Source organism: Rutidosis leptorrhynchoides, chromosome 6, assembly GCF_046630445.1.
Source record: "Rutidosis leptorrhynchoides isolate AG116_Rl617_1_P2 chromosome 6, CSIRO_AGI_Rlap_v1, whole genome shotgun sequence".
Lineage (NCBI taxonomy): Eukaryota > Viridiplantae > Streptophyta > Magnoliopsida > Asterales > Asteraceae > Rutidosis > Rutidosis leptorrhynchoides.
Window position 1 is genome coordinate 26,794,845 of NC_092338.1, and position 15,985 is coordinate 26,810,829.

Consider the following 15,985-nt stretch of genomic DNA (forward strand, 5'->3'; position numbering starts at 1 on the left):
AAAGCGATGTAAACACCAATAAAACATTTATTTCAAACGCATTACTTTAAGAACTAATGAGCATTAGTGTCTCTTTATATTTTTTTTCAATGAGTTTCTAAGCGGAATTTATACACACAGGAAACAATATTTGATTTTGAATGGACAAATATTAAGCGACCTAACTAATGCATAATTCGAGAGTTGGGGATCCATTTTAAAGGAGGATATTATGGCTAACGTTTGGCCCTTTCATTTCCTTAGTTCGAGTAGTATCAATAAGTTTTCTATATGTCGAGAGAGTTGGATTTCGAATAAATAGCTTTGTTTAGCGTACTTTTTAATACCGAAGGATATTTTAGAAAGCAAGCATAAAATTACAAGATGTGAAGTGATTATGTATTGGATTTTGAAGAGAGTAATCGGAAACTCGGTGATCACACTCAGGTATTAAGATAGATGTTGACTAAGTCTGACATTTACCCATTTTGACCAATTAATTTCTACTTTGACTAATTCATCCCAGTAAATCGCCAATTTTTAGTGACCGATTAACCAGATGTTGAACACTTAATCCCTTTTGACATAGCATTGACCGACCAACTATTGGACCGATTTTCATCATTGGGATCGGACCTCTAAAAAAGATAATCAGCAAAGTGATACCGAGTTCTTCAACACGGCTTGTCAATATAAATAATAATGATGATATTTACACTTCCAGACAAGTGTCACAGTTCATAACTTGCATTGCATTTCTTTCAAAGACATAGTAATAAAGTAAATGTGTAGTCAAAGCCCATATCATACTTGTGAGATTCAACAAATTCTATATCTAGATCAGTTAGTTACTTACAAAAGCTTGTCACTAGATCATAACCTATTAAAAAGAAGTTAAGATTAGTCCTACACAAATGCAAAGCCATATCAGACCTTGGTAACATCTTAGGCATCCACCTAGAAGAACTGAACCCAAAATTCAAGTAGTCACTCCAAAACCTTTGTGCAATTGCCCAACTTCACCTTTCTTATTATATATCTAATAATGATAATGCTGCAAATTTGTTTTGAACTACCAGGGAGTTATGTTTACCATGTTCCATTCCCCGTTCTTTAACACGTTTATCATGCGCAGCAGTACCTTGATTCTTCCCCTTTTCATTATCTTTGGATTTTTTATTCTTTGCTATCTCCCTTTCATCTTCACCACGTTCCATTCCTCGTGCTTTAACACTTTCATCATGTGTAACATTGTTAGGTGCCAAGTCTAGATTAACTTCATCAAAACGAGGCATACTTCTAACAATTTCAAGAATTGGAATGAGTTCTCTATGAACATAATTAAGCCGGTCCTCAGAAATCATCGATTCTGAATATAAATCTGAAATAAGAGATTTAAATGAAATAAGAGATTTAAATTAAACAGTACAGTCATCGTCACTACCCCAAGTCGTTATATCATCAAATGAATATACATCATCATCATCATGCGTAGCACCACCTTGATTCTTCCCCTTTCCGTTATCTTCAACTTTTTCATTAGTTGGTATCGCCCATTCATATTCCCGTCCGCAATCCATATCCCAAACCCAACCTCTACCCATTCCATATTCATATACAACTTCTTTGGCTTCCTTATACCTTGCTATCACCCCTTCTTCCAGTGAGAAGATTTCTGGATACCTGACAATAGATTTTCACAAAAATCAGTAATCAAAACACACACTGATTTTTTACATACATAAAACAAATTTAAAGACTTGCTAGTAATAGAAGTTTAAGTAAACTAAGAATGAACAAGGATATGCAAACTGATTGTGTATTGATTGATGAAATGTTTACAACCCTACACTTGCTTAAATACATCACAAATCACAAACATAATGATTAACACACCATAACACACCAACTAAGCCACACTAGTAAAGCTACTTTACACCTATCATACATGTAGAAATGAATCACTCAACATGGGCAAAAGTGTGCCAACAATAAAGCAAAATACCAAATTAATTAAAAGCAAATGAATCAAGATGGACACTTTGAGTTGGCATCAATATTTTAACACTCCCCCTTGGTGCAAACTCCCGATCAACAATCCCTAACGCCTCTCGAAATTCTATGAACTTGGCCTTCATTAGAGCTTTAGTAAAGATATCGGCTACTTGAGCATTCATCCTTACATTTGCTAGCTCGATCTCCCCGCTTAGAACCTTTTCACGAATAAAATGATATCTCATTTCAATATGCTTAGTACGAGCATGAAAAACTGGATTCGAAGCAAGCTTGATTGCACTTTCGTTGTCACATCTCAGTTTGACAACATAATCTACTTTTTCAAGTATGTCACCAATCAACCTTCTTAATCAAGTACATTCTTGAGCAGCCATTGTTGCAGCTATGTATTCCGCTTCCGTGCTAGACAAACCAACAACATCTTGCTTCTTGCTACACCATGAAATAACCGCGGAACCTATGTTAAAACAGTAACCCGAAGTTGAATGGCTATCATTTGCGTCTCCCATCCAATCTGCATCCACGAAACCATTTAACAAAACATTATCACACTTCTTATACCACAAGCCATGACCTATTGACCTATTGATCCTTTCATTTGGCGAGAAATACCATTTGTTTTACAATAAGTAAAGAAATCATTTGACATGAATTCTCCACCATTATCACTCCTAAGAGCTTTTACCTTTCTCCCAAATTCGGATTCGGCCGCTTCTTTGAACTCTATGAACTTTGATAAGGCTTCACTCTTCTCCTTTAAAAACTTCACCCAAGTATACCGAGAATAGTCATCAATTAACACCATGACATAGCAATGACCGCTATAACTTGGTGTTCTTGTTGGCCCCATCAAATCCGTATGAATCAAGTCAAGTAAACCTTGTTTTCGGTTTGTTGACTTCTTATATGGAAGCCGGTGCGACTTTCCATATTGACATCCTTGGCATATCACCTCTTCACGAACATTCTTGAGTTTAGGAATTCCATCAACTAGCTTATGTGAGAATATCTTTTGCAACATTTGATATCCCACATGGCCTAGTCTTGCATGCCAAATAGCTCCGTTGTCGGTTTGGCTTGTTTTCTTCACATAAGCTTCACCCGCGGACAACACAAACAAAGAACCTTTCTTTTCTCCCGTGAAAAGAACATCACCCACAATCTCCCTGACATTCTCAAGGACTTTCACATCCGTTGGACCAAGAACATACTTCCCGGATTCAGTAATTTGAGGTACCGAAACTAAGTTCTTGGTCAATTTAGGAACAAGATAAACATCTTCCAAAGTAAATGTATCATTATTAACATCAATAATAGCATTACCTTCCTTTTTCACCGGATGTGTTGAGTTGTCGGTCGTGATTACAACTCGATTTTGATTGTGATCTCTAACGTCATGAAGAAGAGTTCCATCACCGGTCACATGATGAGAGCAACCCGAATCAACAATCCATTGATTCTTCTTGACAACCGTATCAATGGTAAAACATTGCTCCCATTTGACTTCATCATCATCGTTGCTTGAACAAGCCACGTTTGCTTTTGTGACTTTGGAACGACAATATCTCTTGATGTGACTAACCTTCCCACACTTGTAACATGTAGGAGGTTTCTTCTCATAGTTACCTTTGTAACTAGTTTGCTCTTCTTCCTTTTCTTTGCTTGAAGAACCTTTCTTGTGATTCTTTCCATTTGAAAACAAAACTGCGTCATTTTCAAATCCTTTAGCCATTTGCTTGGCCAAAGCTTCTTGATTAGAGAGTAATTCTCCAATTCTTCAACCGAAGGTTGAGTAGCCCACCCCTGAATAGAGGTTATGAACGGGACATACTCTTTCTTCAAACCGCGAATTAGATATCTTCGCATATGAGCTTCACTAATTTTCTCTTTGTCATCAATCTCTGAAATTTCAGAACATAGATTTTTGACCCGTAAGAAATATTCAGAAACACTCATACCTTCTTGTCTTGAGATTGCTAACTCGTTTTCCAAGAATTGTATCCTTGGGGTGTTTTTCTTAGAAAAGAGTTTCTCAAGAGTATCCCATACTTCTTTTGGAGTTACGAACGTGTTCAATGAACTCTTTGCTAATTGAAGTTCTCAATGCAAAGAGAGCCTTTCCACATCGTACCTTCCATTTTCTTCTTGACTCTACATTCTCTAGAGTTTCTATGAGAATTATGGCTTAACCTCCAGACACAAGTTCCCATAGATCATGACCTTGAAGAAAAGCCTCCATACACATCTTTCAATACCTGTAGTTGTTGCCTACAAGTTTCTCCATTCCATTGACCATACCACCATTGTTTACATTTGAGACTTCCATTTTGTATTAGCAAGAAACTAGTTTAGACTTTGAGTGATTGCACACAAAGTTTAACTTAGGACTAAACTTATAACCAAGTTTATAACCAAGCTCTTGATACCATAAAACAAATTTAAAGACTTGCTAGTAATAGAAGTTTAAGTAAACTAAGAATGAACAAGGATATGCTAACTAATTGTGTATTGATTGATGAAATGTTTACAACCTACACTTGCTTAAATACATCACAAATCACAAACATAATGATTAACACACCATAACACACCAACTAAGCCACACTAGTAAAGCTACTTTACACCTATCATACATGTGGAAATGAATCACTCAACATGGGCAAAAGTGTGCCAACAATAAAGCAAAATACCAAATTAATTAAAAGCAAATGAATCAAGATGGACACTTTGAGTTGGCACCAATATTTTAACATACATATATATACACACACATGTATAATAGACACACATGTATAATAAGGGGTATCCACCCCAAAAAAAAATTTACACAAATTTTTTTTATTTTTACCAAAAAATAAGATTTTTTTTTTAATGTTTACCTATTCTGACAATGAAAAATTTATTAAATTTTTACACTCACCCAGGGGTTTCAAGTTCCGCCATTGATGTATAAGCAATTAGCAAAACATATACGGAGTATTTGATTAAGACGTACCTGGATATGATGTCATCAAAAGCAGTCATAGTCTTATCAGCTGCAATATGTATAATGTGGCTGTTTTCATTAACATTAACAGCATCAACAAATGCATCAAGCGCCCTCTTCGAATCTTCGTACGGTCCCTCTATCCAGAAGTTGACAACATCAACAAATACACCCCATTTTTTTACCGACTTTCCACGAGCCTTCATATCTTCAACATCCACATACAGATCTACATGACTGGCAGCCAAGAGCAAACGTATAGATGAGTAACATATATACTAGTGTACGTAGTAGATAAAAGTAGTAGTTAGCTAGGGTGAAACATTTATGCATAATCATAAAATATATACATAGTTACATACCCGCCTCCAGTAAACAGAAGTATCCTTTTCCGCCTACTTTTGTCATGCCACGGAAAATAAGACATGGAATCAGAGACCGCTCTACTAAAGCCCAAGGCACCGCCTTTCAAAAAGTTATCTGAGAAACAAGATCAAATTGATTAAAAAGTGATCCAACCCTCCAAAGATATAATAACATTGAAACAAGAGTAGGAAGCTAACACGAAAGCTTGTCCAGGAGTGTATCAATATCACTAGTAGGAGGAACAAGGTAATCGTCATTAACAATACCCATACTCATTGTCAGTAGTGATGGGAAAATGATCACAACGGGCAATCTACAAAACGGAAACAAACATCCGTTTGACAAGCATTTCCCGACCCATATGAACCTGTGAGAAAACTAACAAATAAGGTATACCACAATCACCACAAATCAGCCCCAATTCTGTCCCAAATCAGCAAATACAAAATAATTGAGCACACACAATACACACGAGACTTTTTACGTGGAAAACCTCTCAAAATCGAGAGTAAAAACCACGGGACTCGTAAGCCACTTAATGTTCCACTATCATCAACAAAGAGAACAATACAATAGGTCTTCTCTAGATCATATAGAGGTATACAACATCATCATACTCTTGAACTACAACAATCAACAAGTATATGAACAACCTAAAAAGACAAAAGAGGAATTATCTCACCCAAAAATCTGCTCTCTGTTCCAGCAGCAAGAACACGACCTACAGACCTTATTAGACGAATTCAACGGTTGAAAATGTTGGCACTGATGTCAGGAAGACACAGTCCAAAAATTGTGAAGATTCAACGGTCGGATCTCCGGGGATCGAAGGTTTTCTGGCCTGCTGTCACTGTAGACGGGAATTGGGGTTTTGACTCTTTTTCTTGATCTCTCTTGCACTCTTGATAATGAAAACAGCTGCAACTTGATGTTTTAAGATGCCCTCCTATGCTTGACCAAGTCAACCAAGAAATGGGCCTAATTTTGTTGGGCTTGGGCTTGTTAATACTTACTCATATTTGAAAACCCAATAACAAAACCCAACAAATCTCCCCCTTTCCAATTATGAGGAAGGAATCGCCATCCCGGCGATCGAGCAACATACCTTGAGCTTCTCACTTGCTAAAGCCTTTGTGAACATGTCGGAACCATTATCATCGGTGTGAACTTTATCAAGTTCAAACGAACCATCTTCAAGACGTTCTCTAATCCAATGATACCGCACATCTATATGTTTTGTCCGCTTATGATACATAGAATTTCTAGCCAAATGAATCGCACTCTCATTATCACAAAGAACCACATATCGTGATTGCTTAAACCCAAGGTCTTGTAGAAACCTTTTCATCCACAATAGTTCTTTGCACGCTTCTGTTGCTGCCATATACTCAGCCTCGGTTGTAGACAATGCAACACACTTTTGTAACCTTGATTGCCATGAAACTGCTCCCCCTGCGAAAGTCATCAAATATCCAGAAGTGGATTTCATGTTATCTTTGTTTCCTGCCATATCTGAGTCTGTATAACCAACAAGCACCGGCTCTCCATTTCCGAATGTGATACCTAACTTTGAAGTACCTCGTAAGTATCTCATAATCCATTTAACCGCTTCCCAATGCTTCTTACCCGGATTTGACATAAACCGACTAACAACACTTACCGCATGAGCTATATCTGGCCTAGTACACACCATAGCATACATCAAGCTACCAACTGCTGACGCATATGGAACTATATCCATCTCCTCAACATCTTCCTTTGAAGTAGGACAATCTCTTTCTGTTAGCTTAAAGTTGTTTGTAAGAGGGGAACTAACCACTTTAGCATTCTTCATGTTGAATCTACTTAGCACCTTTTCAATGTATTGCTCTTGTGATATATGTAACGTCTTAGCACCTCTATCTCTAGAAATCCGAATGCCAAGAATCTGTTTTGCTGGCCCCAAGTCTTTCATAGCAAAAGACTTGCTCAATTCTCGCTTCAACTGCGCAATTCTTTTAATATTTTTACCAACAATTAACATATCATCAACGTATAACAACAATATGATGAAATCATCATCACCAAACCTCTGAAAGAAAACACAATGATCTGAAGTTGTCTTTCGGTAGCCTTGCTTTCCTATAACCGACTCAAACTTCTTATACCACTGTCTCGGTGCTTGCTTCAACCCATATAAACTTTTATGAAGTCTACAAACATAATTTTCTTTACCCTTAACCCGAAAACCTTCAGGTTGCATCATGTAGATTTCCTTATCCAAATCACCGTGAAGAAAAGCAGTCTTGACATCCATCTGTTCAACCTCAAGATCAAGACTAGCAGCTAATCCAAGAACCACTCGAATAGATCCCATCTTCACAACCGGTGAGAAAATCTCATCAAAATCAATACCCTTTTTCTGGCTGAATCCTTTAACGACTAACCTAGCTTTGTACCTTGGTTGTGAAGTAAGCTCATCTGTCTTCACTTTGAATACCCATTTGTTTCTCAAAGCTCTCTTGCCTTTAGGTAACTTCACCAGCTCATAAGTATTGTTCTCATGCAAGGAATTCATCTCATCTTGCATAGCTTCACCCCACTCTTTCTTATGCTCATCTTTCATTGCTTCTGAATAACATTCTGGCTCTCCCCCATCAGTAACTAATACATACTCATCAGAAGAATATCTAACAGAAGGATGACGGTCTCGGGTAGACCGCCTAAGTGGGACAAATGGGGGCACATCTGGTACTGGAATCTCTACCTGCTCCGGAGCATAATCATCATCAGTACCATGTTCATCATTATGAACATCATCTCCAACATGTTGTGGAGTAACTGGATCCAAATCAACAAGATCAGCACTAGTTTGAGGAACTGAATCTGTCTTCTCAACATCTTTTAACATCTGATCTTCTGTAAAAACAACATCTCGGCTTCGTACAAGTTTCTTCTGAACTGGATCATATAACCTGTACCCAAAATCATCTTCACCATAGCCGAGGAATACACATGGCTTAGTCTTCATATCAAGCTTTGACCTCTCATCTTTGGGAACATGAACAAAAGCTTTACATCCAAAAACTCGTAAATGACGGTAAGAAACATCTTTGCCGCTCCAAACCCTGTTAGGAACATCAAAACGCAAAGGAACACAAGGGGTTAGATTAATAATATGAACTGCCGTATTTAAAGCCTCACCCCAAAAGGAATCGGACAACCCTGCATGTGAAAGCAAACATCTAACTCTCTCAACCAAAGTTCTGTTCATGCTCTCTGCTAAGCCATTCAACTGAGGTGTCTTTGGTGGAGTCTTTTGATGCCGAATACCATTCTCCTTACAGTAAGCATCAAATCTGCCAATGTATTCACCGCCATTATCAGTCCGAATACACTTGAGTTTCTTTCCCGTTTGCCTTTCAACTAGTGTATGAAATTCTTTAAACTTTTCAAATACTTGATCCTTTGACTTTAAGGTATAAACCCACACCTTCCTGGAATGATCATCGATGAATGTAACAAAGTAGGAACATCCACCAAGTGTCCTAGTCTTCATAGGCCCACAAACATCCGAATGAACTAGATCAAGTATGTTCTCCATTCGAAAAGGAGAATGACTCTTAAACGCAACTCTGGTCTGTTTCCCTGCCAAACAGTGAGAACACTTACTCAAATCAATACCACTAACACCCGACAACACATTCTTCTTGAACAAGATAGACATCCCCTTTTCACTCATGTGGCCAAGTCTTTTATGCCACAACTCATTATAATCAACATTGTCCACTGCGTTAACAATGTTCTGGATGATCTTCGGACGCGTGATGTATAATCTTGAGTCTTTCTTGCCTCTTCCCACTATCATAGAACCAAGAGTTAGTTTCCAAATACCATTACCAAAACCGTTATAATAACCATCATCATCAAGAATGCCTGTTGAAATAACATTAAGTCTCATATCCGGAACATGTTTTACATTATGCAAAACTAACTCCATTCCCGTGTCAAATTTCAAACAAACATCTCCAATACCAACGATCTTTGATAACCCGGCATTACCCATCCTAGCAAATCCATAGTCACCTGGAGTGTAAGATGAGAAGTGATCTCTACAAATTGCAACATGACATGTAGCACCACTATCAACAATCCAACTCGTGTCATCATGAGTAAGATTGATCATATCATAATCAATACAAACAAAGAACTCATCTGTGATAGCGTTAACTTCAACCTTATCATCATCACCACCATCACTTTTCTTTTGTTTATTCTTGTCATATGCCTTTTTCTTCTCATTCTTCAACTTTGGACAATACCACTTTGTGTGCCCCTTTTCATGACAATTATAACACTCAACGTTAGCAAATTTGCCTTTGCGTGAGCTGCTACGATGATTGCCTCTTTTACCCTGACCTCTACTATGACTTCTCCCCCGCGTTTCTGTGACCAAGATATCTGACTGTGAAGAGGAACCTTGTGACTTTCTTCTCATCTCTTCATTCAAAATACTACCCTTAGCCAATTCCATGGTGATAGTACCATTCGGTGCAGAGTTGGACAAAGATGTCCTAAAAGTCTCCCAAGAGTCCGGTAATGTACCAAGTAACCAGAGACCCTGAATCTCATCCTCAAACTTGATACCCATACCTGCAAGCTGATTTATAATACCCTGATATGCATTTAGGTGATCTGTAATAGGAGTCCCATCATGGTACTTCAAAGCCATCATCTGCTTAATTAAGAACAACTTGTTATTCCCAGTCTTTCGTTCATATAACTGCTCAAGCTTTTTCCATAAGGCTTTAGCATCAGTCTCCCCAGTAATATGATTCACAACATTATCATCAACCCACTGCCGAATATACCCACATACTTGTCTATGCAAAATTTTCCATTGAGCATCAGATTTTTCCTCAGGTTTATCCTCAGTAAAAACAGGCAAATAATAATCTTTCACATAAAGAAGATCCTCCATTTTACCTTTCCAAACATGATAATTTGAACCATTTAAACTAATCATTTTACTTGTATTAGCTTCCATCTTTCACACAAGTCAAATCAAATAACCTAGCTCTAGATACCAATTTGATGGGAAAATGATCACAACGGGCAATCTACAAAACGGAAACAAACATCCGTTTGACAAGCATTTCCCGACCCATATGAACCTGTGAGAAAACTAACAAATAAGGTATACCACAATCACCACAAATCAGCCCCAATTCTGTCCCAAATCAGCAAATACAAAATAATTGAGCACACACAATACACACGAGACTTTTTACGTGGAAAACCTCTCAAAATCGAGAGTAAAAACCACGGGACTCGTAAGCCACTTAATGTTCCACTATCATCAACAAAGAGAACAATACAATAGGTCTTCTCTAGATCATATAGAGGTATACAACATCATCATACTCTTGAACTACAACAATCAACAAGTATATGAACAACCTAAAAAGACAAAAGAGGAATTATCTCACCCAAAAATCTGCTCTCTGTTCCAGCAGCAAGAACACGACCTACAGACCTTATTAGACGAATTCAACGGTTGAAAATGTTGGCACTGATGTCAGGAAGACACAGTCCAAAAATTGTGAAGATTCAACGGTCGGATCTCCGGGGATCGAAGGTTTTCTGGCCTGCTGTCACTGTAGACGGGAATTGGGATTTTGACTCTTTTTCTTGATCTCTCTTGCACTCTTGATAATAAAAACAGCTGCAACTTGATGTTTTAAGATGCCCTCCTATGCTTGACCAAGTCAACCAAGAAATGGGCCTAATTTTGTTGGGCTTGGGCTTGTTAATACTTACTCATATTTGGAAACCCAATAACAAAACCCAACAAGTAGGCCTATAGTATTCTTCGGATTAGACTGTAAGAAAGAAAACAATTCCCACAATTGGTACAAAAAAAATAAAAATAAAAAAATACATTGAGAGACTCCGTGTTAAACTATAAAATACCTCAAGTTTAAGCCGGCAATACGATCGAATACAGTCAAGTTGAAGCTCAAATCTATAAGGATCGAAGCTCTTCATATACGTAGAATTATCGATGCAGATCATCAAAGTCTCCTACAAAATATCAACCAATTAGATAATTCTATAGACAGATAGCATAAAAAGGAAAGATAGGAGAAAACGATATGTCGATATATACCTCAGCCACCATCGTTCCAAATTAAAAACCCTGGACGAATAATGGAGAATAATACGGAGTAGAATAATAGTTGGCCGTAAGCTTCGAATATATATATATATATATATATATATATATATATATACCCCGAGCAGTTTTAATTTACCGCCTCATAAAAATAAGAGGATTACAAAACAGTCTCTAAACTTATTAAATTAGCAAGATCAGATTTTAAAAAAAACTATTTTATGATTTTTGGTTATATTCGTACTCCAAACTAGTTTAATTGTAATCCACAACTTTGCGGGCAGGGCCTTCTCAATAAATTCGAAAGCCCTGCTCGAGACATAAAAATGTAACCGTGATATCCTGATAGACATTGAAGTGAGCAAGTGACTTGGGTCACTATCGTTTTTATTATACATTGAGATGACTAATGAGTTAAACAACAATAATTTTTTTTTTATACACTTGTAAATTGTAAACTAGGTAATTACAATTTAATTTTTTTTTTCAATAATATTCCGCTACTATATATAAAAATATGTATTATTATTATTAAAATTTTGAGCCCCTATAAAAGTTGGGGTCATGTTCGGTTGCACACTCTGTACATGTATCGAAGACTCCCCTATTTCCGGGATTATACATAAAAACTTTTATAATAAGTTAAAATGATATTACTAAATTTGTTAAGCATATTCATATTGGCTTATAACTAAAGTTATAAGTCTGTAAATCATGTTCATTGTAATCTAGTAGTTTTATAATGTGTGTTTCGTGTTATATTGTTTGTTTGTGGCTCTTGTTACTTCATACGGTATATGTTTTCTATTAGTGTATAGACCACCGTTATGTCATGCTGCATACTTAAGCATTGTGGTGAGTTGATTATGATTTATGTTAAGCCGAAAGAGAATAATGTAACTATTATTGTACAAGAGCAAAATGAATTTATACTGATGATGACGTATCAAGTAGGCCCGGTCTAACAGGGAACAACGTGTACAACTGATCATTGTGGTGAGTTCATTGTGTTTTGTGTTAAGACCTTTATTAGTGGTGATGGGGTTTCGATCGATCAATGTGTACAACTGATCAACGTGTACAAATGAATTCGGTTTCGGTTTTGATCGATCCGAAAACGTTTAAAAAATTCGGTTTGGTTCTTTTTGGTTTGGATTCGATTCGATATTCGGGTTGAAACCAAATGGTGCACACCCCTATTCAACAGGACTGTTGGTCACATTTAACATTAATATTATATGACTTAATATTGTTAAGGACTGTTTGGTCTAGTTGTATGAGGACTCATCAAATAAGAGTTCAAAGGAATTTGAAGTATGTTTTGAATCCAACCAAGCGATTAGTCAGGTCAAGTCATTGACTTCGGTCGTAGGTTGAAAGTAAAGAGGTAGCCATTTTGTTCTTCTAGATGCACGAATGAGGAGAGAAAGAAGCTAATGAGCCAAAGAAAGAAAGGAGAGAGAACTACTATTGAAAGAAGGAATCGTTACTTCTTGTTGTGCCGACACCCGAGAAGACTAATTAGAGATTTGCTAAGCGAAAGACACGAGTTCAAGTTTCACTTGCGGTATTGAATGAATATATTCATAAATCGTCATAGTACATTACCAACGAACGTTTGCTTCAATAGTATCTTGCCTCAATGTGGAAGGGCCCGTGATTAGTTGTCAAGCAACCCGGGTTCAATTCCTGGGGGCGGAAGGTTTTCTCTCCAATTTCTCGCGATTAATTGCCAAGCAACTCAGGTCCCGCGATTAGTTGCCAAGCAACCCGGGTAGGAGTTTTCTTCTAGCGCATGTGATTGCAAATGATGAGGGTCGTTAAAATAAATTATCTACTCATATGCAAATTCGCCGTTAAAAAAAAAAATCAACCACCAAATTACTATTTCTACATATAATGGTTTCAATCAATCAGGACTTCGAGAGTAGTAACTACAACGGAGTGAAAATAAGTAATAACCCATAAAAAGAATCAACTTGCACTTTGGAGAAGCAATTAAAACATAGCCAATATATAAGTCACAAAACACGTTGAGCATATGTATTTAAAACTTAGCCAAGTACCAACAATTATCCCAAACAAAAACTTAACAATTGTTCAATAAACAGGATCATTCACATAAACCAAAAGCTTCATCAAGTACCACCACGGAGACGAAGGACAAGGTGAAGGGTGGACTCCTTCTGAATGTTGTAATCAGCAAGGGTGCGACCATCTTCAAGCTGTTTCCCTGCAAAGATCAACCTTTGTTGGTCTGGTGGAATCCCCTCCTTGTCTTGAATCTTGGCCTTCACGTTATCAATCGTGTCCGAACTCTCGACCTCCAAAGTGATGGTCTTTCCTGTTAGAGTTTTCACAAAGATCTGCATACCACCTCTGAGACGGAGCACCAAGTGAAGGGTCGACTCCTTTTGGATGTTGTAATCAGCTAAAGTACGGCCATCTTCGAGCTGTTTACCAGCAAAAATCAACCTCTGCTGGTCTGGTGGGATACCCTCCTTGTCTTGAATCTTGGCCTTCACGTTATCGATAGTGTCAGAGCTTTCGACCTCCAAGGTAATTGTCTTTCCGGTTAGGGTTTTGACGAAAATTTGCATCCCTCCCCTGAGCCTCAACACAAGATGAAGTGTGGACTCTTTTTGGATGTTGTAATCGGCTAAAGTACGGCCATCTTCGAGTTGCTTCCCAGCGAAGATAAGTCTCTGCTGGTCTGGAGGGATCCCTTCCTTGTCTTGGATCTTGGCCTTGACGTTGTCAATGGTGTCTGAACTCTCGACCTCGAGAGTGATGGTCTTACCAGTCAGGGTTTTCACAAAAATTTGCATCTGTAGAAAGGAGCACGTGCACATAAATTAATTAGTTACAAAAATAAGAAGAATCTATTTCTATTAACTAATTAACTAACTATATGAAATGAATCCTTCTTCGGCACAATATACCAAGTATGAATACTTGTATAATTGTATTCATACGTAAATGAATCTACTTAGGAAAATTGGAGGTAACATGTTCTATTAACCTATGATTCGTTCATGATCGACCAAAATACCGCAAGTAAATGGTAAACAACTTAAAATAATCGTATTTCTCAACGTAAATATTCACCTGCCCAAGACAAATTAATAATTACTCCGTGTATTCTAATAGGTAATAAACAACAAACACAAAATCATTATACTTATATGTCACAGATTCATATGACTATATAACCTCGTAATTAAATAAGATCATCGGACATCAACAGATCTGGGGCATACATACAAATTCAATTTGTTAAAAGAGCTAATTGCATAATTTAGCCGGAATCGTGCGTATAAATCGCTCAATTAAAAACTTACAAGTCTTGTAAATTTTTCACATAAATTAAACCTAACGTAAAGAGATAATAAAGTAAAAAGAATCAAACGAGTAAATAACACGAAAATTTGAAAAGTTGCAAGTCTTGTTGTAAATATTCACATAAATTAAACCTAATCGTAAAGTGATAAAAATAAAAATAATCAAAACGAGTAAATAACACGATAATTCAATCTAATTTAAAAAACAAAATCAGAAACAAAAAAGATAGATGAGAGAATCATACCTTGAGATTATTGAAGAATTCGAATTGAGAAAAGGATAATGAATTTGATTGTTGTGACTTGTTGTGTGAGAAATAAGATTAGATTTAGGGTCAATTTATAGATGAAGAAGGAGAGGCGGTAAGGGAGGAAAGATATAATGACGATCTATTTAAATGACAAACAAATACAAATGTGACACGTATACGGTGGATAGTGAATAATTACTAAGACCTTTACTAGAGCATTTGTATCGGCACCAAGTGACACCGTCACTTGGTGAGGTGGCAAGGAAGAAATGCCGGCCAACGGCATAACGAGGCGGCTCTTTGCCACATTTCTTTGGCGTTCGACAGAAAGCAACGGGGAAAGTGACACCCGTTTTGCATCGTGATTGACTTATTGTTGTTGACCATTGCTGATTAAAATGAGTTCATGGTTTGCTGATTAAACGAGAGGGAAGAAGGGGTATGAGTAATTAAATTCATACTCGATAATAGACGAGTATTTAACAGTTTACGTAATGTTTAAGTTTAATGCTTATTTTGGTGCTGTTTGTTTTTTAAGATGTTTTTGTCTGAAGATCTGCGAACCATGTCTGCAGAGAAGATGTGGTCTGAAGGTCTTTATAGTAAACACTGAAGACTGTTTTTATGTCTGCAAAATAACTTAATTCTATCTTCAGATTTAAAGCATAAAAATAAACTATTACCACCAATATTTACATGTACCAATATAAACTTAGGTGATCCGTAATTAAATAATAATAATAATAATAATAATAATAATAATAATAATAATAATAGTAGTAGTAGTAGTAGACTCCAGCTTACTAATTTGACACGTATATTACATACATCCACTTGGACCACCCGTATGTCTTTAGTTTTTAACTTGGTTCATTCCACCAAGCCACCACTA

At 36.9% G+C, this 15,985-nt stretch overlaps 2 protein-coding genes across 4 annotated transcripts; both read right to left on the bottom strand.

Moving 5' to 3' along the window:
- Positions 1-797: 797 nt before the first annotated feature.
- LOC139853163 (uncharacterized) lies at positions 798-11,542 on the bottom strand. 3 transcript variants are annotated; one of them, XM_071842543.1, is made up of 6 exons: positions 11,496-11,542; positions 11,300-11,410; positions 5,344-5,461; positions 4,991-5,218; positions 1,424-1,662; positions 798-1,348 (listed from the first exon to the last, which is right to left on the bottom strand). In XM_071842543.1, the coding sequence occupies exons 3-6, from the start codon at positions 5,406-5,408 to the stop codon at positions 1,011-1,013; spliced, it is 870 nt and encodes a 289-aa protein (XP_071698644.1). In that variant the 5' UTR covers positions 5,409-5,461; positions 11,300-11,410; positions 11,496-11,542; the 3' UTR covers positions 798-1,010. The 3 variants fall into 3 exon arrangements, with proteins under 3 accessions (XP_071698644.1, XP_071698645.1, XP_071698642.1); XM_071842544.1 differs by lacking the exons at positions 11,300-11,410; positions 11,496-11,542 and adding an exon at positions 6,030-6,668; XM_071842541.1 differs by lacking the exons at positions 11,300-11,410; positions 11,496-11,542 and adding an exon at positions 5,545-6,668.
- A 1,952-nt stretch (positions 11,543-13,494) lies between these two features.
- LOC139856101 (polyubiquitin 11-like) lies at positions 13,495-15,145 on the bottom strand. Its single transcript, XM_071845336.1, has 2 exons — positions 15,088-15,145; positions 13,495-14,329 (listed from the first exon to the last, which is right to left on the bottom strand). The coding sequence occupies exon 2, from the start codon at positions 14,327-14,329 to the stop codon at positions 13,640-13,642; it is 690 nt and encodes a 229-aa protein (XP_071701437.1). The 5' UTR covers positions 15,088-15,145; the 3' UTR covers positions 13,495-13,639.
- Positions 15,146-15,985: the final 840 nt, after the last annotated feature.

Bases quoted from the DNA above. Each gene is read 5' to 3' on its own strand.
- LOC139853163 (XM_071842541.1), bottom strand. From the start codon at position 5,623: ATGAGTATGGGTATTGTTAATGACGATTACCTTGTTCCTCCTACTAGT. The intron at 5,219-5,343 runs GTATGTAACTAT...CTTGGCTGCCAG, and splicing joins CTTCTGTTTACTGGAGGCGG to TCATGTAGATCTGTATGTGG. The intron at 1,349-1,423 runs GTAGTGACGATG...ATTTATATTCAG, and splicing joins TGATGATATAACGACTTGGG to AATCGATGATTTCTGAGGAC.
- LOC139856101 (XM_071845336.1), bottom strand. From the start codon at position 14,329: ATGCAAATTTTTGTGAAAACCCTGACTGGTAAGACCATCACTCTCGAG.